Below are 23,784 nucleotides of genomic sequence, written 5' to 3' on the forward strand. Positions count from 1 at the left end.
CCCGCTGCGTGAGGACTAGGAGTTACGACTGCCCCTGAACAGGTCCTTCTGGAACTGCGGCTACAACGGGGAAATCCACACCCTTCCCCCCGCCCCAGCACAGGGGGCCCGAGTGGGGGCTGGAAGCCAGGGCACAGACTGGATTTCTGGTGCCACTACCGATGAGCTCTGTGACCTTGGGACGTTTCTTGCTCTCTGCTCCGTCTGTAAGTGGACGGGATTAAGAAGGCGATCAACAAGGTTCCGTTGGACTATTTAAATAAGTGATGGGATCAGCCTCTCTTTGTCAAGGCCACCGTCCACATAGTCGGTATTCAAGGACAGAAATGGCAAAAGGGCAAGCAGCTTGGGAGAGAAAGTTCGCGTGGCTATTCGCGCCATTCCTCAAGTTTTTTTCTAAGGGCCGCCTTTCCGTGGGACTGAGAAGTATGAGCCGGGCAGACTGACCCTTGTCCTCGGGGGTGCTGGGTTTAGCAGGAGAGGCGGACGTTAAAGCCAGCAGTTGGGGCACCGGCCTGAGAAGGACACAGCACAGTCTAAAGGGCAGCAGGCCCTGGGGCAGGACACACGGGCTGAGGCCTGAAGGACTGAGCCGGGGTTTGCTGGTGAAGGGGGAGAAGGAGAGAACGGCCAGCAGAGGAGGGATGTGGGGGGTGAGGGGGGCATCCCGGGAGCAGACAGATGCTGGGTCTGTAGGCACCATGCCTCCCCCGGCATCTTCTCCCGTGTTCCGGTTTTATTCTGACAGTTTCCACCGTGGATCCTTGTGGTCACAGGCCACATTTTTAACCCTAAGTATCTGGGAGATAAAAACCTGTGCCTTCAGTAAGACATGGACAGCCCAAAGCAAAATCACACACAGTCACGGGAAGAACCATCTGCTTCGTGTCCCTTCAGGGTCCGGTCCGCAGTCTGGCCTTTGTGGAAGGAGGAGAACATCTCTGTAATTGCTTCTAAGAGGTCGACGTGCTCATCCTTCTGTTTTCACACAGGCCATCTGCAGCTCTGAAAAATGGTGCTCTCGGGTTCCGTGCAGCTGGAGGCTGAACCCATGAGTCCCTGTTGCCTGGCACAGCCCCCGTTTGCTGCCAGGTGTTCAACTAGAAGACCCATCATCCCTTGCTTAATACTTGGGGAGATCTTAGCCCGGACAGACGGAGCAGACGGTCTCCACCCACACGGACGGCACTGAGGAGCGGCCAAGAGCAGGCTGGGCGGGCAGCCCTCTTCAGCGGGCCCCTATCGAGCGCTTTCTGATTCTTCTTCTGCCTCTTGCTATTTACCACCTCTTGAACCGTTTATGCTTGGGCCTGGCAAGCAGGACCCCAGAGGTAGCGGAACCTTGGCCTGCAGAGGGAGGAAAAGCTTGAACTTGTGGAACATCTCGCTGAGAAGGCAGCGTCACCACGCAGTTGCCGATGGCAGGGCCAGAGAGGATCTGGAGGTCCCACGCGTACAGAAACGGACTTACACGTTTCTAAACCGGGTCAGGTCTGACTCCGGCAAATGCTGAAAATGTTACAAAAGATTAAAGACACATGGGGTTCCTGGGGGCTCAGTCGGTTCAGTGACCGGCTTTGGCTCAGGTCACGATCTCCCGGTGTGTGGGTTCGAGTCCCGCGTCGGGCTCTGTGCTGACGGCTCGGAGCCTGGAGCCTGCTTCGGATTCTGTGTCTCCCTCTCTTTCTGCCCCTCCCCCACTCATGCTCTCTCAAAAATAAATAAATGTTAAAAAAATATTAAAAAAAAAATGAAGACCCACAACTAAATGCTGTGACTCCTGACTGATCTTGGTTCCAAAAAAATAAGCTATACAAGCAGCTTTACGGACACTTGGGGAAGTGGAGGATGGTCTGCGTACCAGATGATATAAGGCAATTTATCATTACTTTCCTTGGGTGTGGTAATGGTATTGTAATCGGGGAAGCTTTTAAAATATTTCGGGAGGCACACTGAAGTATTTAGGGCCTGAATGTCACATCTGTAACTTACTTTCAAATGGCTTAACAACACAATACACCCATCCAGAAACTCACGATAAAAGGTTTGGCAAGTCTTGTACACTCCCTTATTGCACCTGAACTTGGAAGAGGCCAAGGAAGGCTGGCCTGGGATTTGAGAAAGAAAATACTGTCGTGGGTGACTTGCAAAGTGGATAATACATGAGCACATCACCAGGAAATAATGGCAGAATGCTTGCCAGAGTGGAGCCTTTAAGGGTGGGATTATCAAGGATTTTCCTGGTTTACTTGTATGTTTCTGTACTTGCCATGCTTTCTGCCCTGCGCATGTATGATTTTGAGAGTCAGAAAAAGGGAAAGGACGTAAACCTAAAGCCCCGGGAGGCCTGTTTGCCGGTGGGCAGGGGGCAGCTCTCCCCGAGTGGGCTCGCTGCCTTCAGGGCCCCCACTCTACCCGGTCACGTCCTACCTTTCGCCGTCTCTGCTCTCCTTCCCAGGCGCGCCGCTGCCCAATGCGGGGTCTCTGGGATGTCCGTCTTTCGTAGCTGGTGATTCCTGAAAAGAGAAGCCAGCGCTGGGATTGTGACAGGTGCCCCAAGCCGGGCGGATCTGCTTCCCGGCATTCCTGCCTGCAAGCGGCTTCTGAGCGTAAGTTCCTCCAGAGTAATCCGAAACGTGGACACGGGAACCATGAAGGCGGTTAATCCCGCGAGAAGTGCAAGGCCCTCTTGCCTTTGGGGACGGTGAAAGGGGGCCCCTACTTATGACCATCCAAGCACCTCCTGGAAGAAAGGACTCACAGCTGCTGCTACCGGCCAAGCTGAGCCAGGCGTTGTGCTAAGGACTTCCCACACCTCCTCTCACCTGACCCGACCAGGACCCTGTCCGTTAGCTGGAGGCACCGTGCTACTCACGCACACAGACACAGGACGAAGGCTCTGCCCAAGCGCACGCGGCTCGGAGGCCACAGCCTGGACTCAACCCCAGGGTCGTCTGCCTCCGAAACCTGTGACCTTGACCACCGTGCAGCAAACCCCTGCTGACTTCCTAGTTAGAGTCCTCAGGACTGCCACGCACAGCTGCCTCCCAGCTATGGCTCCAAGGGGTCTAGCTGCTCGAGGGCACGAGGGCCAGCCCCTCTCCTCCAGCAGCCGGGCCTGGGCATCCGGGCCCACCCCACTCGGCGACGACACGGCTGTCTGGCATCCTTGCTCTGCCACCGCGGCCGCGACAGAGACCAGGTTAGCACGAACACATGGATCGTCCTCGTGGAGAGTGCCGCGAGGTGAAGCCAGCACCGAACGTGGTCACGGGCAGAGGGGAGAGCCACGGAAGGCCAGCCTGGGATGGGCTCCACCGTGTGGAGGCTAAACTGGACGATGCGGGGGCATAGGTCACCAGGTGCGGACAGGTGAGGAGGGGACACCAGGGTAAAAACAGCTTCCACAGACAGGGTCGAATCCCACAATGTTCTAGGACTTTCAAGTAACCAAAGTGGGGCTCGCCTTGTGCGGACGTGGAAGGTCCTGCGGGGGCGTCCTCGGCGGGGCTGTCTTACCAGGGGTGACCACAATTTTAATGGGCTGGGCCCTGTGAGCTGATCACCAGGGAGGACTCGCGTCCTCATGGCACCTCCTGTCAAGGGACTCATTCTTTTTCAAGCTTCTGAGCTCGCTCGTGTCTTGCTGCAGCAAAACTTGGAGAGCTGACTGCTCAACAGAACGGCTGTATCCAGCTGGGACAGAGGTCGACCAAGGGCAGCCACATCAGGTAGTTCACTACGCTCTCAGGATAGAGGGCTCGTGAACACAGAGGGCGGGGGCTCCCGGACAGACCCCATCCAGCTTCCTCAGAAGCTGTTCCTGTGGGGGTAAGGGAGTGCGCTGAGGGAGGAGGAGGGGGTGAAGGCCCAGGAGGCTTGGTGGTGAGGGAGAGAGGAGTCCCTCCCTCTGGGGAGGGGATGGAAGACGGGCCTTGACACTAGAAGACGGGATAGAGAGAAATCTCAGACAGCAACCAATACGGGGCCAGGCCAACACTATGCCGCCTCCTCTCATTTCCAGAAGACCCATCCGGCCAGGCCCGGAGAGCGTCACACGAGCACTGAAAGCAAAGGGAGGGCCTCCACGGGGAGCCACGTCCTCTCCCCACCGAGCCAGCGTGGCTCTCGGCAAGGCTGTGGGGCCCAGCCGGCCAGGGACCGGGAGGCTCAGCCAGGCAGAAGCAGGGCCCAACCCTGCCAGGCCAGGCCACATGCACGAGGCAGCCCTGAGGTTACTTACTCCTCGGGAGTGAGGCAGCTCCTCGCTGCTCTGGCCAGAGGAATACAGATTGACGTATTCACCCTCACCAGCCTCCTCGCTGGCGTTTTCACTCTGGGGGAGACAGGATGAGAGGAGATGCACATGTGACAGGCCCCCCAGCCCGCCGTCACGGCTCCGAGAGAGAGCAGCCTACCGGGCCGGCCCTGACCGGGACACTCCTTTCACGGGGAAGGAAAGAGGGCGGCAGCGGGAGCTCGGGTCTCCCTGGGGACCTTTCCCAGGCCCGAGAAGGAAGCCACTTCTGCCACCTCTTGCCTCTGTGTTACAGGGGACGCAAGTTTCCCTCTGGATCTTCTCCAGGGAGGTCAAGGGCCATTCAAACTGCCCCGGAGGAAGGCAACGTACCAAGACAGGCCAGCTCGCTGCAGCGCCGCCCCCGCCTGCCGGCCCCGGTCCTCTCCGCCCTGCCAGCTAGCACCCCGTCCCCGGATGAGGCGCTCAGGGAACTCAGCAGCACCTGCAGCCACAGAGGCAACTGCCTCCGGTCTCAGAGTCCTCTGTCCGCACCTTTCTTCCACAGGTGTTTGTATCTTTCTCTAAAAACGCACAACCAACCAGGAAACCAGGCGCATTTTCTGTCTCGTGCTTACTTATGGCTGTCTCTAAACGGCTGCTAATCTGTTTCTGGAAAATCGGGTTCCCCATCTGACGGGAACTCTGTACGGAAGGTTCCGTTTCTGTTCTGGAAACGGACACCCTCCTGTTTCACTCTGCGACCTTCCACAGACCTCAGTCAGACAGGCCTGGCTGCCACTGGGGGTGGGGGGCAGGGCGGCAGACTCACGAACAGCGACACCGCTTTTCTCAAAACGTGCAGACCCACGTGGAGGGGTGTGTGTGCTGAGTTCTCACCGAAGGCGTCGGGGGCGAGTCAGTGAGAGAGGTTTCGGAAGGAAGGCAGACAGTGTTCCCATGAAAGCTGCTCTCCTGAGAAGACGAGAGAGGCCCGTCCACGGTGCTGGGAGGCAGACTGGCCACGGTCGGCACCGCTAAGTCAGAGCTCTGAGACTGGTGGACGGGCGGGAAGTGTGGAGAGGAAGAGGGGGTAGACGGGAGGAAAGGCTGAACGGAAGCTTGGTTGTGAGGCACGAAATCCTGGGAGTAGGACCTAAACACAGATTTATACTACAGAATCAAAGCGGCAGACAGACACAGAAACGGGAAGATGGGAAGAAGAAAACAGACAAAAGAAAAAGTCGTTAGATTAGGTCGGCCGAGCTGGGGTAGGCCGTTCACAGCGATTCTAGTGAGGAGCAGGCCGAAGCAACCCCCGCGTGCCTCCGGCCCGCGGTCCCCCAACCCGGGCGCGCCCTCCCTTGAGCAGGGCCTGGGGACCGACCAGCGCCATCCGCGGTGGCTGAACAGAGGGACGCGGGCGCCCTCAACGACGAGCAAGCCCCAGGCGCGGTACGGGTGGTCCCACTCTCTGCTGTGTCAGAGAACCAAACCCACGAACCCAACCCGTGCCTCTGTCCCTTCAGGAACCCGGTGGCTAAATTCAGTGTGCGCGTTCAGACCACGGGTCATATTTACTCATTTCGAGTCTTTCGGATGAGCTTCTTTGGTTTTATCCCTTCAAAGTCAAACGCTGCAGCCTTTCAAATACCGTAACCCGCTTCAAATCCTTTTGGAAGGGGAGTCTTAAAAATGCAATCAAAATGCTGAAAATTTCTCTGAGCTCACTTCCCTCCCTACCCGATCTTTTCTCTTTTCTTTCACCAATGGAGGGATCTTGCAACGTCTCTGGTATCACCCTAGAGCTGCGAGGCTAACACTCTCCCAAACTCTCATGGAGACAGACAAGTCTCGAGGCCAGGTTGAGGGGTGACAGCGAGCGCCCACAGCTTCTGAGAGCCAACGAGCACTGCCCAGGCCTGAGCTCTGCTGTGGGAGGAGGGACAGAGGAGCTCTGGGGCCACCAGGCTCAGAACCTGAGATGTCACCGCGTCCCACAAAGGGCCTGACAGCCTGATGCCATCACAGGGAAGTGGGAGAAGGGCATGTGGAATGGTCTGTATCCAAAGTGCTGGCCCGGCTCACCTGCCCACCACAGATGCCGGAGTTTGCCAGAAGCCAAACTCAACACAAATGTGCACACGGCTCCCTCAAATGTTCTCTGCGTTTTGCCACTGGATTTTCAGAACCCACGGACAAGGAAAAGGAGGAAGAAACACAACTCTCAACAGGAGGTTAAAGCCACTCACATCCTTAGGTGGTTTTGTAAAGCTACACTTTACACTGGACCAAGGGGCTGCCTCAACTCCAGGGACAGGTGCGCCCCCCCCGCCCCGCTGCCGGCCAGCCCTGCTCCTTCCTGGCTGGCCTGAGTAGTCTAAAGCTCCCTCTCGCTCTGCGGGTTTATATCAGACTCAGGACACCTACCCCAGGCACCTACTCACTCGTACACATTTTATTTCCCCATCTAATTCCCGAACTCAAGACCAACCATTCATGTACGTGGTCACATGAATTTGTGGGAAGTGCCGTCCATGTTCCGAAGGACAGGCACCGGAGGCTGAGATTCTTGGGAAGCTCCATTCCCACAAGCTTTCTATACAAGCTGGGTGAGGGGATGCCCGGCTCAGTGGCTCTCATACTGGGGGCCGAGGAGCCTGAACATCCACGGTACCCTCACCAGCCAGGTGCCACGTTTCACTGATCTTTTATAGCAACCACCCAGGCCTGGGGGGGGCAGGGGGGCTCACTCTGGACCCTGCTGGGGATGGCACTGGGGCCAAATGTTTGGCTTTGGGACTCTCCATTCATCCCTGGTGAATGTCCCCCCCCCCCCCCCCCCCGTAGTGAGGCTCTCTCACTGGCTGGGAAAGGCCAAAGAGAAGACAGCGTATGGAACGCATCGGCCAACGGATGGTACGGTCTGGTCCCGGGAGGCCACCCTGAGAAGCCCACGTGGCCCTTTCAGGCAGCGGCTTTGGTCTCACGCAGGAGCCTGGTTCAGCTCTGTTGCCTGTGTGTCCCCAAGGGCAGAGGCCGCCATGAGATGTGCTGACGGATGCCTCTCCCTTGAGCACGTACCCAACTAGTTTAGGTATTAGGAGGTGGGGACCTCTGGGAGGTGCTTCCTTAGAGCTCCCTTCCTAAATGTGATCAGTGCCAGGAAAGAGGGTCCAGAGAGATGCCTTGCCCTTCTACCGTGTGGGGATACAACCAGAAGTCTGTGACCGGAAGGGGACACCGACCATGGTGGCAGCCCGACCTTGGACCACAGCCTCCAGAACCGTGCTGTATGGAAGCACCCAGGCTGTGGAGCTGTGTTATAGCAGCTTGAACAGACTAAGACAGATGCCAGCTCTTTCAGGGGTCCGGGACCTGTCCTCATGGACCACCCCTGAAGCGTAAAGTCTCTCGGCACTTGGGCAGGCCCCGCAATAACTGAGCACTGGACAGACACTCACAAGCGGTTTCTATGCGGTCACAAGATGCATCAGGTGTGACGGTACCTTCTTGACCAGCTTTGATCTGGCCCGCTCAGGGTGGCGGACTCCCAAGCACCATGGGTGCCTTTTCCGGGAGACGGCCTCAGGGTGACTGCCGAGGGCGTACACTCCAGTCACACAGACTGGGCTCCGGTCCGGGGCTCTCTCTTTCCACCTGTGTGACCTTGGGTAAACAGCCTAAGTTCTTGAGCCTCAGTTTCCCACCCTTTAAAACAGCGATGCAAATGCATGGCACTGTATGCTAATTATACTAGAAGAAAAAAATGCAAAATGAAAACACAGGAGGCGGGGACCACGCTTCTGGGGCGGGGTCTCTGGGGAGTTACAGAGACGAGGCTCTGGGAGTCCTGGGTGCAGTCAGGGCTGCTCGGTCAGCTCTCCTCACTCGTCCTCCAAAATACCAGGAAACCCCAGAGCTGAGGTATTCAGTGGGGTCTACCGCGGATTCACAGAAATGAGGGGCTACTTAGGGACTGATTCTAATGTTAGTATCGACGTGCCTAAACACTGGCTGACTCACAGGAATCTGCAGGGTGACAGGCTGCCCCCAGGGGAAGGAAGGAGCCCCAAGGATGTGCGCTATGGAGGGGGGCGGCCGCCGCCAGGAGACCGCAAGGGGGCTGCCTCTCCAGGACAAAGGCTCCTGGGCTGCCTGCGCTCCCTTCCCTCAGCAGCACCCCCCTCCCCCCCCCCCCCCCCCCCCCCCCCCCCAGCCTGGGAGCAGCTCCGGCATCCCAGCTATGCAGTCCTGCTGGGACAAGAGCCAAACTTGAAAAATACCTTCCAGTGGGGAAGCGCCCTCGGTGCCCCTCCCCGCAGTGCCCCCTCCGGCAACTCTGGAAGGGAGGGCACTTGGGGGCTCATCCTTACACCATTTCCCCCCAAGCTCTGCCTCCACGGATCCCCCAGAGAGTTCTCTCCAGGCCCTCTGAGGCCACATTTTTCGTACGGGCAGGAGAAAGGCAGGCTGGCCACAGAGCAGAAACACCACTTCACCCCTGCCTGGAGTTTATTCTAGGACCTGGCTGGTGCCTGGCTTTGCCTCTGACAGAGAGTTGCTGCTTTCTCTGTAGCAGGAATTTTTATTTATAGCCAGAGTAAGACTGTTTGGGCTGAGATTTTATGCCAGGAGGGGGGCTGCCTGTCTGGAGACGGCAGATTTCTGCAGAAGATCTAGGCGTGCCAGAGCCAAGTTCCTGCAAAAGAAAGCAGTTAGGAGGGGCTGCCTGGTCCCTGCCATCAGCCTCGGTCACAATTTGTCAGAGTGCCAGCAAAACCCGTCTGGGGATGACGATGCCTGCTGGTCAGTGAGGTGCTAAGGGTTTTGCACGAATCCTCTCATTTAATCTACACCAAGGGCTGTTACGATCCTTGTCACAAAGACGGAGAAACGGGCTGAGAGTGCAGGCTACGCACCCGATAACACACGGCTTGGCTCCTGAGAGACGTGTGGGGCATCTCACTGTCAGCGAGGGTTCTGGGCATGTGACAGGCCCCACCCTGTCATCCCACGGCTCCGCAGGATACAGCCTCCTAACTCGCTGGGAAATCTCCTCGGCTAAGTGTTTTGCGATGACCAGCATGCAAAAGGCAGTGAGCCGAGGCCCGATATACAAGCCAGGGATGCAGAGATAACATCTGCCCTCACAGAGACGGGAGACGCGGGAAGTGGCCACCCGTTCTGAAAACATACACTCGAAAGAACCACCAAGAGTCTTCCGGGTGGAAAAAACGGTGGAGGTTGACGACCGTACATGTTAACAGGCCATTCACACGCTAAGAAGCAAAGCCACCCAAAGCTGGCCAGGCATGCAGTTTTCAATGACACTTTATCTCCAGCAGAGTCTTGGCGTGAACCATGACTGGGGAGGAGCCCTGTGCTGTGCTGGCAACAAAGCAGGAGAAGAGATCTTCAAAAGGAAACTTCTGGCTCCTCGCTGTAACAGACATTCCATTTACTTCCCCTGATTATCAGGAAGAACGAGGGTGCCGGAGGCGGCAGAGAGGGTGCCAGCGGCTGAGGGCTACGGCCACAGGCCCGAGGGCCTCGATGGCTCTGCGTTTCCACGGTGACCTGCGCCCCAAGCTCTGGAGAACTCGCAACTCCACCAGTCACAGGGAGACGCAATCATCCGAGCGAATGGACTCACTGTCGTAAAGCGTCTGGGAAGGACAGAAGTTGCCAGAGATTGGTCATTACTGCACACTCTTGGCTCGAGCGAGGCTTATGACTTCAGTGTTTCTGGACGCTGCTCACCAACACAGATAAGCTATTGGACAGCTGGTTTTCAGGCTTAAATTCTTATCCATCATTTGTGAGAAAACACACTCCAGGGAGGCTGCTGTTCTAGCGTGGCTTGGGCCTCCTTCCCGTACGCAGAGTCACTGGGAACCCCGCAGCTCAGCACCGGTCCTGGGCTCACACTTCCCTGAAACCAGAGACTGTGAGTGTGAACGCAACCAACACAGCACGGGGCTACGCTGTTCCTCTTGGAGGGAAGTCCAGCTCGTAGCCGCCGCACGACAACCCCCGCCATCTCCGGGGACGGATCTCCTGCGGGCAAGCACGTCCGACGACTCGGCTCCTAAGAGATGGAAGGTCCCCAGGAAGGACCCTTGATAACATTCATCGTCACTCCGTGAGGCACACTGGGAGGGGGACTGCTGCACGCGTCTCCTCTCTCCTTCCTGTTCCCCCATCAACTACCTATTTGCCAAAGCCCTTTTTCGGGTCTCCCTTACGCCCAGAAGCGACTTCCTTCTTTGATGCCTTTGTGTCAGAAGGCGGGTTCTGAGGCCGAGGCCACCACCACCGCCTGCTCGTGGCACGGAGAGGCACCTTGGCGTGGGTGCTGGGGCCACGTGCATCTTAGCAAAGAAAGGGACAGCGGCAGCACAGTGGACCCCCAAAATATCTTCTCTCTTCTTGAATAAACTTCTTGGTGGAATCTAGTTTTAAAAACCATTTGAGAATTCTAATTAGTATTCTATAACAAAGGATGTGAAGAATAAAACCCCAAGAATGCTTTGCGTAGGAGAATTTTCGGTAGGATGGGTGCAAAGGTAGAAACGTATTGCATTTCTTGTCATGTGACATTTTTGCAATCTGAATCACAAGATCTTCCTTGAACACCACTGGTTTCGAAGCCAATGGTCTCTCGCCTAATTGCGTTCCTGCAAAAACCTCGAATACGTTTTAGGATGCTCTGTATGTGCACTAAACGTTAAGAGCATCAACGCTTTATAGAAGGATTTAATACAGACTCAAAAATTACTTTACTTCTGTTCTAGAAATCTGACAACTATTTTTACCCGGTTTGGATTTAAACGGCATGCCAGGGGCTCTACTTTAGACTCGTTCTTAGAACTCTGTTCAGAGCCTGCGGCTACAGCGTGTGAAGTGTCAGAACACGAGGGGCAGCACTCCCCTCGATGTCCAGCCTACGTGCGGGCCTTTCCTTTCACACAGCCTTCCCGGGTCGCCGTTGGTTATTGGCAACTGACAGTGGGGATCTGGATCCTAGCTTCAGCTCTCACCAAAGACTCTGAACAAATGACATGGGCAGCTTCTCTAGCCCCGTCTCCCCGTCTCCAGAGTGGAGCGAGCACTCCCTCCCAGAGCCGTGGGAAAGGGACCCTCACAAGTGGACGAGCGGGCTGAAACGGGTGAGGGTCCGTGTGCACGGACAGCACCCTTGGGGTTCAGGTCGCCACGGGACCCTCGCAAGGACCAACGGGGTCCTTCTGACACCCGGCCAGCTGGACAGTCATGGACGGAGTCAGGGGCACAGCTGCAGCGAGGGGCTATCGCCAATTCTTGGGTCTGAAGCTGGTCCAAGAGCAATGGCCATCCAAAATGCCATGAGCGCCGGCAAAACAGCAGCAGGAAGTCTTGAAAGAGAGGAGCAGAAGTGGCTGAGTCGCAGTGGCTGCTTCGGCAAGTCTCCAAGGCTGAGGATCCCCAAGTTCTGGTCTCGGGCCCAACAGACAGCAGCCAGGGCGTTCTGGGTTAGCAGGAAGGAAAACGAGGAAGAAACGGGGTTTTCGGCCACACCGCGGGACGGGCGTGTCTGACGCATACAAGCGGAGAGGCTACTGTGGTGAGCCGACCCCTGGCTGTCACGACGAAACGCGGGGAGCGGGAACGTGGGCGCAGTGGCGGGCGGAGAGGACCGCGTGCCTCCCTGCTCCCTGCCTTTGGGTGAATGGACACCCTCCTGGTCAGTCTGGCGTCACGGAGCACCCGCTGCTTGCTGGCTCGGCCCTGAGCTACGTACCAAGGCTGCAAGCACGTAACAAGCCCGGCCCCGGCCTCAGAGGATTTGCGACCTTAAGAAAAAAGAACTTGAGCCTTACAGAAGAAAGAAAGAATTTCCCAGTGTGGTCATAAATGTTACTATGATGCCTCCCTTTTTGTTAAACACTGGTTGTGTGCCTTTCACTACATTTCTCGCTCCACATGTGCTCTGCCTTTAACCTTCACAATTCGGGGCTCCCGTCACTGAAGAGGAAAGGGCGGCCTACTGATCCGGAGGCGGCACGCTCGGGTCCACCCCGTGAGTAAGGAAAAACAAGGTGGGGAAGGTGACGGGCGCCACCAGGAAGGGTGGGACACATGACAGAAGGAAGGATGTGCAGGAGAGCCAGGGAGTCGGCGCCTGGAGAAGGCGGAGGGAGCACAGGGCGTGGGCAGGGGACGGGTGGGCACTAGTAGCTGGCGAGGCCTCAGAAGGCTCTGCAGTGATAAGGGGACACTGCAATGTGGCCAGCGAGAAGGGGGCACGGCGGCAGGAAGGCCGGTGGGGAGGCCACAGCGGCCGTGCAGGAGGCGGGGAGAGGGAAGCAGCGACAGGGCTGGAGGCGAGGGGCTCAGGGTCCAGGCTAGGACGCACAGCAGGGCTTGGTGAGCGGCGGGGCACGTCACAGGTCACCGTGGCGCGCGTGTGGCAGGGGAGGAAAGCCAGCTCCTCGCTTCCTGCCTGGGCAGCTCGGGGACGGTGGAAACGTTCCGAGAGACAAGGATGGGGGCGGAGGGGCTTGGCTGGGCCTGTGGGGTCTGCTTCCTAATCCCAGGGGGACGAGTCCGGGTCTGGCGAGGCGCCCGCACGTGCACCTTGAGGACCCTACTCGGCGGTACGGCCCCCAAGAACGGGGCAGTGTACGAGCCCACGACTTCCGGGGTGTGAAACCCCGACAGGCCCCAGAGCCTCCGCAGGCCAGGAAGGACCACGCGACCAAGAGGCCTGGCTCTCCCTGTGACGGCGGTGCTGGGCCACTCTGAGGGAGAGCCCGGCGTCTGGCAGGCCAGCGGAACGGAGCCCCAGCCAGGACAGCTGGAGCTCGGAGAGGTACCCCCGTCCCTGGACCGCCAGCGTCGCCCACCCCCTCCCCCGCTCTCGTCTCTCAAAGTGAGGGAGGCCTACGCAGGCCAGGAAAGCACAGAGGTAAGTCAACATCAGGAAGCGGCAAGGCACAGAGGCGAGGAAGACAGGGACTTCTCCCTTCCAGCACGAGGCACACACCGGGCCCAGCCCAGCAAGCCTGAGCTCCCGGCCACTCCCCCGCCCCCCGCCCCCCCGTCTGTCCTGTGCACTTTCACTTCCTGTCTGCTCGCCAGGCAGCTCTTTCAGCCCACGGTCTCTGTGACAGCCGCTGGGCTGCCATTTAGGGCAGAAACGGCGAGTGACAGAGGCACTCGTGGGACTTCAGGGGCCTCCACGTGTCTCAGGGAGTGGGCCCTTGCCGTCTCACTGTGAGGGGAAGCCACGGCAGAGGAACACGGTCTACGAAGCAGGCCTTCCAGTGAAAGCATTTGTGCTGACGTGCAAAAACCTGGGTTCGACACCTCAGAGAATCTGAGTGTCCTCTGCCCAGGACGGGACACCAGCTGCTCTGCCCACCCTCCCCCGTCCTTTCTCACTGAAGTCTTAGAGATGATACGCACTGGATGTTCTTACCCTAAAAATGTTTCACATAAACGACAGTTATCATGGGTCCCTCTCGAGTTCTTCTCAAAACCCGGGTCTTCCAGCAGTTTTACTTCCAGAATCATTCTGGAAGCCAAGACGGTAAAGAAGCATTTCAACACATTCCCAGCACCTGAGTCCATCTTCTAGGGGTAGTAAAATACCTGCGCCTTGCAGTCAGCGAAGAAGGGCTGCACCAGAAGCCAGTCTGGGGGTGGAGGAAGGTGACTGTTCTAACGTCAACATTTCAACCCCTGAAGGGCACTGGCAACCCTGATGGCTGCTGGGAGGTTTTCAACACCCTGGTCGGGGGTCAAGTGCATATAGACCCGATCCAACTTTTAAGATCCTTTTTAGAGTCACAAGACCAGCGTTCAGAAGCAAAGCCGAAGCAAGCCAGAGAGAAGGGGCCTGGGGATTCAGCGCAGAGCGGGGAGGGCTGCCGCCGGAAGGACCGGAACTGGAGCGGAGGCGGAAGGCGGGCGGCCAGCATGGTAGGGCTGCAGGGAGGACGTGGCAGGCAGCCTGGGGGGGTGCCAGTAACCGAGAGAGACTCTGGGGACAGAAAGGGAGGACCCCACTATCAGGTCAGAGAGCCGTCTGTAGGAAGGCACCTCAATGAAGTGGCTTCCGGGGCCAGCTACACTGCCAAGGCCCGGCGGAATCCTATCAGGAGCGGAGACCCGGCCTCCCTGCGCCTGGCTCTCCACATCCTTCCTGGCTCTCACTCGCTCACTCCTCATATCCCTGAGCACCTTCCTCTATCTAACAGCCCAGAGACCACATGCCTGTCCGGGTAGATGTCCAAGTTTCAGGACGCAGCACGAGCTGGGCAGGACGGGAAGTCTGTGGACTGCGAGCGAAGGCTTCTGTGGGACGAGAGCTGGGCAGACACAGTGGAAGATGCCAGGAAGAGTGCGAGCACCCCCTGGCCTGGCCCCCAAGGGCCATCCATGCTCAGGAAGGAGCCTCGGGGGAAAAGGTCCGTTTCAGTGAAGGTGTGCCGACGCTAAGCACACGTGGGAGGGCCGGCTCGCTCACGACCCTTCAGCCAGCTGCCCCCTCACCTCACTCCTTGAGCGCTTACACCTGCGGTGACCTTCCAGCATGCACGGGAGGCCCCCACCTCCCAGGCAGGATAGAACATCCGTGGCGTGGAACATCTTGGACTCGTTTGCCCTGACCTTTGCCCTTTATCTCCCGGAAATCCTAACTGTCCTTCAGACAACGGCCCAAGTGCCACCTTTCCCAGGAGGCTCTGTCTGTCCTTGTCCCGGCTCCACGGCCCCGACGGTTCCCACGACAGCCTGTGACTCTACCGGGCTTACGCACACCCTGCCTCGGCGTGAGCCTCTTCCATGCTCGTACTCTGCCCACCGAGAGGCAAGCGCTCGTCGAGGGTGACAGGGCCTCTGAGCCGCTACGGATCCCTGCACGAGGAGAATCCCTGCGCTCGCTGAATTAAACTCAACCCGGAACACCAGGAAGAGCGAACAAGAGGCTTTTTCAGCCTCCGTCTCAATTACGCTTGGTCAATGCAGCCGTCCTGCTCCAATTCAAGAGTCTTCTGGTAGGAGTAACAGGTCGCTGACAGGGTGAGGGGTCTTCAGGTTTGACAACCGCTGTACCCCTAAATGGCGTCCCTTCAGAATTCTGTGGTGGACTGACGACAGAGGCCCAGGAGAGACAGAACGAGGAGATTTGGGAATAACGGGCCTCTCTGAGAGCCACCCAAAGCCCTCCACTTGGGCTCATCTCAGAAGGCAAGTAGGAAATACACAAAGATGCTGGCCTTGCGATACATCACCACTTTGGGGGGGAGGGGGTCAGCGTGCCAGATGTCAAACGTTCCAAACCTTCAGGCCATTACTAACAGCTCTGGAGGCGGGAGGTGGGGTGGGGGACTTCCCTTTCTGAAATAAAGCACCTTTAGTAGTTCATTCCCTTGGGTTCTGCTGCAGAGTTGGTCCGCAGAATGTGGTCTTTCTGATGCGAGGTGTCTGGGGACTCCCCTACGTCCCGGGGCTGGAAACTGGGACATACTCAAGCCCAGGCTTCATTAAAATGCCCTCAAACTTTCATCAACTCCGGAGTAAACAGAGCAGCTCACTGACAGCCCCCTAAGCCCAAACCATTCAAAAGGGACATTGTGGACACTTTCTTAGGATAACTCACACTTTCCTTCTGTTCACAGAGGGGAAAAAACGGTCAAGAGCTGGATTGTCTAAAGGCCAAGTTCTGCACGATTTGTGAAAGAAACTCGCCAGAAGTGCCTGCTGAGGAAACAGAGGGCGTCTGTGTGCCAGGGCAGGGCCGGGAGTAGGCAGGGAGGCCGTGTGGCCTTTCCATAGCAAGCACAGGGCCGCCGAGGGCTCTCAAGAGTTAGGCCCCAGCACCCAAAAGAAGAGTGCATTCCTCACCACAGGCAGGACCATCTCGACCCGGGCCCTGGATAGGTGGTTCCCAAAGACGGAAACCAGACAGGACCACACTGGGAACCTGAGCTTCGGTAGGTCCCTCTCTGAGAGTCACCAGGTCAACCTCACTGGTTTTAGAGGGAAAAGGAAGTCCATTTGGGTTGACCATGAGGTTAAGTCATCTGTCCAAGCCCTCATGCACAGGATTAGGACAGAGCGGAGACTAGAATCCAGAGCTCTGAGAGCAAGCGCTATGATAGTACACTTCTAAGCTTACCATGTGCCTGGCAGTTTCCTATGATTTTACTTACTCCCTACAATCACAAAATCAGAGACAAGTAAAAGCATAACCTCAATGGAAAGAAGTGGAGGCCAAGAAGAGTAGGTAAATTACCCAAAGGCAGAACTGATTTTAAGGAGGACCCAGATGAAACCCTGTCCGTGTTCTATCCCTGCTGCTCAGTCCCATTTCAACAAATTAAAGGGAGAACGGTAGCTATTTCGGTTCCTGGACAGATGCAGATTCCAGCAAAAGACAACAGACCGGCACCGTGCCTCCTCCAGTGTTAGTGTCCCCTAAGTTTCAGAAGTAAATCATTCACAGCAATGGCTGCACCCATTCCCCTCCTTTGTCCATGTCTGTCCCTCTGCAACATGGTCTGCTGGAACAACCCCCCCCCCCCCGCCCCCGCAAGAGGCTGAGTGTACCTCCCGACTCCCCGAATCCAGACCGGCCCCGTGATTCAACCAAGAGAATGCAAGAAAGTGACAGGGTGCCAATTCCCAGCCTAGGCCTTAAGATACCTCGCATGCTTCTGTTTCCTCCCTTGGAGCCCCGCCAGCTGCCACAGGAGCAAGCCCGGGCTAGCCTCACGGAGGCTAGTGGGTCATGAGGACCACAAATCAGCCCGCGGTCCTGGCTGAGGTTCCGGAGAGGTTAGCCAGGTCAGCCAAAATCAGATCAGCAGTCAGCCTACTGACCTGTGTCCTAAGCAATGCCAAGTGGTTACCGTCATTTTAGGCCACTGAGTTCTGGAATGGCCTGTCACACAGGGCCCCCAGACTCAGACTCAAACTCGGTCACAGCCTGATGAAGCCTGCTCTCTCTGGCCTTGCTTCCTGTGCAAAGACTATTTCTTCTTCAACACAGAACACTTACAGGGCTGACCCAAGGCCCAAGGGAGATCAAAATAAAAAGGCCAAAACACTCTGCCAGTTTACGCCTGAGCGGTGAGGCTCAGAGCGGGGCTGCCAACGTTCCCCCATCCCCACGCCCACCTCGCCCACCCCAACACTTCACACAGTCCTCAGGCCCCAGAGAGCCAACCGCGCACGCCCCTTCCCCCTTGTGCAGGGTCTGCAGGAGGACAGAGTCCGGCCTGGGTGGCAACACACACATCAGCAGGCACAGGCGACAAACGAAAGATCGCACTCACGTTTCCGAGAAAGAGCAGCGGGGAGCGACTCACCGAGGGCACGGGCAAGTTGCCGTGCCGGCTGAGAAAGGAGTTAGAGACGGACACACTGATGCCCTGAGTGGCACTGCCGTCCTCGGGGGTGAAGGCCACTTTAGTTTGCTGGACACAGTAGGAGACAGAGGAGAAGGAAGAAGCAGCATAGGAGGCCTGCTGGACAGAAGGGACGAGAGAGAAGACAGGGAAGGAGGGAGAAAAGCAGAGAACGGTCAGGCAGGTATACGAGAAGCATACCTAGGCTGCTACCTAAGTCTGCTCGGACACTCTGGAGAGGGACGGCTTCTTGGCTCAGCTTAGGAATCAAAGACGCCTGCCGAGGGCTACCCGGATGAGAGGGTGCCCTCCTTCACCTCCTCGTGACAGATTTAAAAAGCGAACTTTCGTACAAGTCGCATCCGCTGGAAGCGGTTGTAAGGCGCAAGGGGGCCAAGAGGGCCTGGAGCCCCGCGGACCCGGCTCTGAATCCCGTTTCTTCCACGTACTACTCAGGACCTCTTCCTCCTCCGTGGGAGCAGCCCCGGCAGTCGTCATGCTCCGGCGGAGCCCGTGCACTCCTGGGACCAGGCCATCCGGCTCTGAACCTGGGCCTCGCTGTTCGTGACCTGCTTGGCCTCGGGCATTATTTAAAGCTCTCTGTGCCTCAGGTTCATCATCCGTAAAGCGGGGACAACGCTGTCTGGGACCACGTATGTGTCAGGCACTCAACTGTGCCTGCCACACTGTACGTGGGCTGACGGTCACAGCGATCGCTACTGTTTTGCTGGTAAAACGGAGAGAGTCCTCCTGCACCTGCGTTTGAGAGCGGGCACGCCAAGCAGCCGGCACAGGGCACGTCACATGGCGTGTCGGGGCCTCAGCCAGAGTTGGGCTCGGTCCCCGCACCTTCTACTTCCAGCAGTGGGTAGGCTCCAGTTAAGTCACTCTGGCTTTCTCAGCCTCAGTTTACTTAACACGGGGGTGATAGAGGCTGTGGAGAGGATCATGGGAAACCAGACAGAAGCCCCAGTGCTGACACAGGGAGGCGTTCAGCCGAGCGTCTGCCCTGCCAGCATGGTGAGATGCTCCGCGGGCGCTCCCAGATGGGCTTGGTTCCAAGCGTGCTCACTAGGGATGTGTGTGAAGCCTGTGGGCTCCACGGTGCGGAGAAGATGCCAAGGGGCACCTGTGGACACTGGCAGGAGGGGCCGAGACTGTCTCAGATCTCCATGAAATCTGGTTCGGCTGCTCAACCAAACATTTTAGGTTAGGGGTCCCTGCGGCAGGCATTTCTATTTCCACGGTAAAGATCCCTTTTTGAAACGTTTTCAGAGTAATTCAGATTCACATTGGGGCACATTCAGGTGTTCGTGGGGGTGGGCAGGGTGGGTGAAGGACCGAGACCCTGAGTCTGAGTCGTGAGACACGGCTAGACAGTGGCAGACCAAGAACCCAGGGCGGGTGCTGCCTTTCCTCTGACAGACCGGGCTGTCTCCCAGGAGGCTAGGCGTGCTCCTGCCCTGTCGGCCCCTGAGCTCACTGATGGGCTCAGGGACCCTGCGGGCGGGGGCTCGGGGAGTAACCTGGGGACCTTGGTTGTCCAGTCAGCAGTTGCCTCCCAGCAAGGGAAGGGTGGCACCTTTGTGTCCCCTCAGGACGGACGAAAGATGGCCAGCTAGCCGGTCACCTCTGCGGCGGAAACACCACCAGGCTGGCCAGCCCATGACCAAAACGGCACGTGCAGCTCTGAACGAGAATCTCCTTCGGAGGTGCACTCCTCCCAGAAAGCACGGCCGGATGAGATGCCTGGATTCTACAACCTGACCACAGTCCACGCGGTTAGCAAACCGGCAGCAGGGAGAACAGGGTTCAGTGGCGGGCAGCAGGCACACCCGCCCCTGCCCGGTCCCGGAATCTCACATGCTGCCCACGCAGCACAGCCGGCCTTCTGCGCCGACTGGGGCTCCGTTACCTACAGGGAATCCTCACACAGGAGTGTTTTCAGGGGAGGAGGGGCACCGTGCTTGGGACACAGAACGGCTCTGTTTACGGCCGTCGTGCTTCAATAGGGCTTGTTTCCACGGGGCCATCCGTGGCCAGGGTGGGGTGTAAGTCACCCCGTGTAGCGAGGCCATTATGTAAATCAAGTTCACAGATGGCCGTGCACAGACCATGCCCTGTGCTTTGATGGAGTCCCTCCTTTCTGGGAGGTCTATAGTGGAGCCAAAGAAGAGAGGAAAAAACACAAGAGACCGTCGGCAGAGAAAGCAAACATTCTGAGCACGAGCCAGGCCCAGCTGCAGGCGCGGCGATGGAAGCGAGGGCGCCACCACCCCCGGGGCGGGGAGGCCCGGAGGAAGCGAGAGCGCCCTGTGGCACCCGGCGCGGCACGCACGGCACGCACGGCACGCACGGCACGCACGGCACGCACGGCGGCCCGGGCCCCGGAAGCAGAGCGCGGCTTACCAGCTGCCGCTGCTTGGGGGGCAGGGCGGGGGGCGGGGCCAGCTCCTGCGGGGCCTCGGCGCTGAAGGAGTCGTTGAAGCCGTACACCTCCATGAGGAGCTTGTTCTTCTGCTGGTAGATGTGCTCGTTCTGCGGCGTCTGGTAGAACACGGACGGCTGCGGCTCCGAGTAGTCCTCCAGCAGCTGCATGTAGGCCAGCACTGCGAGACGGAGAGCGGGCGGGGCCCTGGCCGTGAGCGGGGGTCCCCCACCAGCGCGCCCCCTCCGCACCCCGACCCGTCCCCGCGGGCCCGCCACACCAGGCCGGGAGCTTTGGAGACACAACAAGAGGGAGCCCTACGGAAACCGTGGCTCGGGCCGAGGCCGGCGCGACCCTGCGGGCCGGGCGACCCACGCGGGGCGCTCCGGTGGAGCCGGTGACAGCGGGGAGGCCGGGCGTGTGGGGGCAGGGACACGCGGGAACTCCCTGTACTTCCCGCTCAGTGTCGCTGAGCTCTAAGAAATAAAGCCTCTTTTTAAAAAAGCATCTTGGGGCCCCCACCTCCCCGCTGACAAGCCCTGGGGGTCTCCGGCCCCGCTCCCACTCTCCCCCCACCCAGGGGGGGTGCGTACCACCCAGGTACACACTCCTCGTCCCGCACCTGGGACACCCGGGACGTGTGCACATGCTGTTCCCTGCTCTTCCCAGTCCTGCCGGGCACATTCCTCCCTCGCTCGTGGCTCGGCGTCCCCAGGGGCTCCTCGCCAGCCACTCGCCCGGCAGCCCCACCTTCTCCCCCTTGTGGCCACTCAGCCCTTCCCACAGCGTGTCCCGAGCCGTCTGCGGGACTGTCCCACGAGCACCAACGCGTCGGGCACCGGCTCAGCTGCCGGGGCCTCACAGGGGCCGGCAAACAAGTCCTCTGCCCACCTGAGGCCTACACCCTCCCACAAGGCAGGAGACAGACCGGGAGAGAGGCGCCCGGGGGTGGACAGCAGAGCGGGCTGGCGGCGGGCGCTTCTCCCGAGCACGGATGAGCCACGTGAAGGACTTCTGCACCGAGCCTGCAGGCCAGCGAAGGCCGAGGCCGGGCCCAGGGTGCGGTGAGCAGAGCAGAGCCAGCAAGGGGAGACTGGAAGGAGCGAGGCAGTCGCCTGGGGGGTCACGAGAGGCTGTGGGAAAGGGGCAGGGATGCCGCGGCGCGAGGACCAACAAGGGCTCCCCTCGGGGCCTGCCCACGGCCGCTTTGTCTTGAGAAAACAACGCGGGGCCCCTGTGGTGGTTCGGGCGAAAGACTGCGGTGTGGGCGGAGGCGGGGAGAGTGGTTTGATGTGGGATAGATACACTTTTAAAGCTGATGTAACAGGGCTTACTGCCTCCCACTCGAGTTGAAGCCCCTGGAGGGCAGGGACCATAAGGGTCCGCCGGGTCCACGGCTGCATCGTCAGCACGTGACACGCCGCAGGTGTCCACAGATATTTGTAGAATGAATGGGTGAAGGAAACACGTGTCCTCCGTCCCGGCTGAGTCCCTGCTAAACCAGGCGGCGGCCCCGGGGTGGGTCTTGTAACGCACCCACTGGGCAAACAAGTAACAGCCGCTAAACTCCGTTCCCCCCTTCCAGCCCGGAGGCCACAGAACGTTCTCGGGCGAGAGACAAACGGCAAAGAAAGACGTGTTTGAATTCAAACACGTGCGTCCTCTCCTCCCTAAACATCCTTCCAGAAACCCCGGCCCTCGCCGCCCTGCCACCTGCCACCAAGCGGCCGCCTCACAGTGGCACAGCCCGTAGCTGCGCGGCCGCCCAGGGACGGGCTCCCTCGCCTGAGCCGTGCGGCATCACCGGAGCGGCCCCGGCAGCGGACGCCAGCAGGGGCCTCACCCACGCGGGGAGGCGAGACGTCTCAGGGACCCGTCCTCACAGGCACCCTCTCCTGAGGCAGGCGCAGAGGCCTCGGCCCTCGGGTGCGAGCATCAGTATGCGCCTCGCTCCTGGCTTTTCGGGTGATCCGAGCCCCACCTCCAGAGCCAGGCCCTTCTGATGACTCCACGGGTTCGGGAAAGCGACCGTCTGGACCCGTGTCCAGCCCTCTGGCATCCTCGGGAAGGCCTTCTCTGATCCCCGTCTCTCTGTGGGACTAGAACCTCCACATGACGCTCCCCGTGGCAAAGTCTGGGTCAAGGCCGGCCCGGAATGCGGTACTGCCTTTCTCTTCTCTCAGCAGCGGAGGAAGCTCCTGAGAGCAGGGGATCCGCGGCCAACACCAACACGCCCACGGCTGAAGGGCAGGTGCTGTTATGCCTCCTTGATTCACGAGTTAGGAACGAGGGCCGATCGACGTACTTACGGGGCCACTGTGCACGCGCCAGGGGGGAACCGGTGACGACGGGAGCTGGGAAGGAAAAGGGCCCAGGTTTGGAAGCAAGGGAACTTAGGTGCGTGTGTGGCAGGCACGGGGATGCCAGCGAAGGCACCATCTGGAGCTGGGTGCTGTCCTCTTGGGTCATGTCACAAGCGCTATGAGCACCCGCTAGATACCAAGAGAAAGTGGCCAGGACAATTTTGCAGGGTTTAATTCTGTGTTTTCAAATAGTCTCCACATTGAGGGTAGACAGGGAATGCCTCTCTCGGGGGATGTCTTTCTGATGTCCTTCACCAAAAGGGGGATTGAAAAGAAGCGGTATAAGGGCCTTCGCTCCGACAAGCACTGAGCAGAGCGTGGCTGTACAACGCGGTACGTAAAGGCAGTCTCGCCCGGAGGGGACAGCTGCCACAAGCGCACCTCGCTGTCCCCCTTGAGCCCCGTGAGGCTCTCCTTCCATGCGGCACCAACACCATGAGGCCCCAGAGGAAGACGCAAGCCTCTGAAGGGGACCCCACATGCCTACCGAGTGCCCCCTACAAAGGCTGCACACAACCCTCTGTGGCGGACTCAGACGGGAAGCTTCCACAAGACCTGAACTGACGAAGTCCTCGCAGGGACCGGCTAACCAAGCAGAGAAACAGCAGTGAGGCTCACGACCGGAGGAATGAGGAAGAGGGGTCCGTTTCAAAAGCAGCCCAAGAGCTCAGAGAAGGGGGCAGCGGCATCACTGGGGACGCTCGCAGGCTGGTGCTCCCCGCGGGCACCCAGGGCAGTGATTAGGAAGCCTGTCGGGCACAAGGGGCTCGTGGGGCTGCCCTCAGCAAGAGGGGCCGAGGACCCTAAGGATGCCAGTGCCACCCAAAGGAGTAGGACACTGTGACACCAGGACTGCGTGTGTATGAGCTCGTCCAGCATTAATCACATATAAGGGATGATGTCGATCTCCTCCTTTCTCTCAAAGCAACTGTGCAAGTTTTCCACTGGGGCAAAGCCTGGAACGCCCCAAGGGTCCCCTCAGGGAGTGAGGAGCGGACTGGAGACGAGGGCTGTGCCTCAGGTTTGGGGTCCTTTCACAGGGCACAGAAACGACTCCCAGCTGCCTGGGGGTCACTGCTGAAACCCATACGGTCTCCACAAAGGAGGGCCGGACGCTCTCCTTCTTAGCGTGGGAGGCAGTGCGTGCGCTGTGCCGGGCAAACACAGGCCTGCTCTGAACCCCCTCTGCCACCCACTTGCCAGGTGATCCTGGCAAGGCTTAGTCCCCCTGCGCTCCCGTTTCTCCATCTATAAAACGGGCGCCAACATCACTGCCTGACCAGGGCGTAAGGACTAAATACGACAGTGCGGGAAGCCTTAACCCAGGTATGCCACACCTTAAGCTCCTAGTTTTTAAAG

At 58.8% G+C, this 23,784-nt stretch overlaps 1 protein-coding gene across 12 annotated transcripts in view; it reads right to left on the reverse strand.

Moving 5' to 3' along the window:
* RAPGEF1 (Rap guanine nucleotide exchange factor 1) overlaps positions 1-23,784 on the reverse strand; it is a 131,371-nt gene that overhangs the window by 14,559 nt on the left and 93,028 nt on the right. For 7 of the 12 annotated variants that reach the window (XM_042964365.1, XM_042964370.1, XM_042964369.1 and 4 more), the window contains 3 exons: positions 20,044-20,243; positions 5,138-5,410; positions 2,431-2,516 (listed from right to left, as the gene is read on the reverse strand). In XM_042964365.1, coding sequence (XP_042820299.1) covers positions 2,431-2,516; positions 5,138-5,410; positions 20,044-20,243 — 559 coding nt within the window. Of the gene's footprint in view, positions 1-2,430; positions 2,517-4,243; positions 4,337-5,137; positions 5,411-17,595; positions 17,755-20,043; positions 20,244-23,784 lie in introns of all 12 variants that reach the window. The other 5 variants (XM_042964373.1, XM_042964372.1, XM_042964371.1 and 2 more) reach the window with 3 other exon arrangements.

This window comes from Panthera tigris, chromosome D4 (genome assembly GCF_018350195.1).
Source record: "Panthera tigris isolate Pti1 chromosome D4, P.tigris_Pti1_mat1.1, whole genome shotgun sequence".
Lineage (NCBI taxonomy): Eukaryota > Metazoa > Chordata > Mammalia > Carnivora > Felidae > Panthera > Panthera tigris.